The sequence below is a fragment of the Octodon degus genome, unplaced genomic scaffold (assembly GCF_000260255.1).
Source record: "Octodon degus isolate 3935 unplaced genomic scaffold, OctDeg1.0 scaffold00011, whole genome shotgun sequence".
NCBI lineage: Eukaryota > Metazoa > Chordata > Mammalia > Rodentia > Octodontidae > Octodon > Octodon degus.
Window position 1 is genome coordinate 8,960,542 of NW_004524587.1, and position 922 is coordinate 8,961,463.

General features: G+C 48.0%; 1 protein-coding gene across 1 annotated transcript in view; it reads right to left on the reverse strand.

The window, feature by feature from the left end:
* Nucleotides 1-500: 500 nt before the first annotated feature.
* LOC111815070 (transducin-like enhancer protein 2) overlaps nt 501-922 on the reverse strand; it is a 15,829-nt gene continuing 15,407 nt past the window's right edge. The window contains exon 12 of the mRNA XM_023709147.1: nt 501-657. Within this exon, the coding sequence (XP_023564915.1) occupies nt 553-657 (105 nt within the window). The 3' untranslated portion in view covers nt 501-552. The remainder of the gene's footprint in view (nt 658-922) is intronic.

Genomic DNA, 922 nt, shown 5'->3' on the forward strand with positions numbered 1-922 from the left:
TAGATTGTCTTTTTTTTTTTTTTGCGGAACCAGGAATTGAATTCAGGTCCTTGCGCTTGCCAGGGAAGCGCTTTATTCCACTGAGCCATCTCCCTGGCCCCCTGCCATTGTTTTTAATACCTCTTTATAATCCCCGAGATATTTTTCTTTTTAAAATTGTTTACAATACATTAAAAAATTCAGCATTTAACACTCTCAGTGTACAGTTCAGCGGCATTAAGTATGTGCAGTAGGGCCCAATCATGACCACCAGAATACGTAAGGACAGCCTGAAAATCCTGTCACAAGGGCTTCGTTACTTGAAAGAAATGGATATGTATCCGGCTGTTTTGTTTTTTTTATTTTATTAATTACAAAGGTCATATCTCAAAGTTTTCCAGAAATCAGTGGTAGAAAGATAACAGAAGCCCCAAGTCATAACATAAAAACCTAGAGGACAAGCTGGAAGTACCAGGCACAGATGACCAACCCCTGGGGCTGGGGCTCCAGAGGGGGCGGGGGTCACAGTGGTCTTCTCTGGGTCTTCACCAGCAGGGCCACGGCAGGTGACTGTCAGTATAACAGCTGGTACACTGTGGCACTGTTCCTGGAGCCTGTGACCAGGTATTTGTTATCAACGGATACATCACAGCAGAAGATCTCTGCAGACTCCTCTACCTAGAGAAAAAAGGGACCAAACACAGAGAAGTGCAGGCTCTCAGCTTGCTGCAGCCATGGGCTTCACGTGGGACTGTCGCAGGGCCAAGTCCCGGGGTCCGTGGTGGAGCCCACAAGTCGCGTAATCATGAGTCCTTAACACCCACCCTCTATAAGATGCCCTGGCCAGGCTGGCCCCCAGCTCACAGCGATGCTCCTGCCTCTTCCTCTCAAGGGCTGGGATGTCAGGCGAGTGCTGCCTCAACCAGCCCTCAAAATAAAAGTT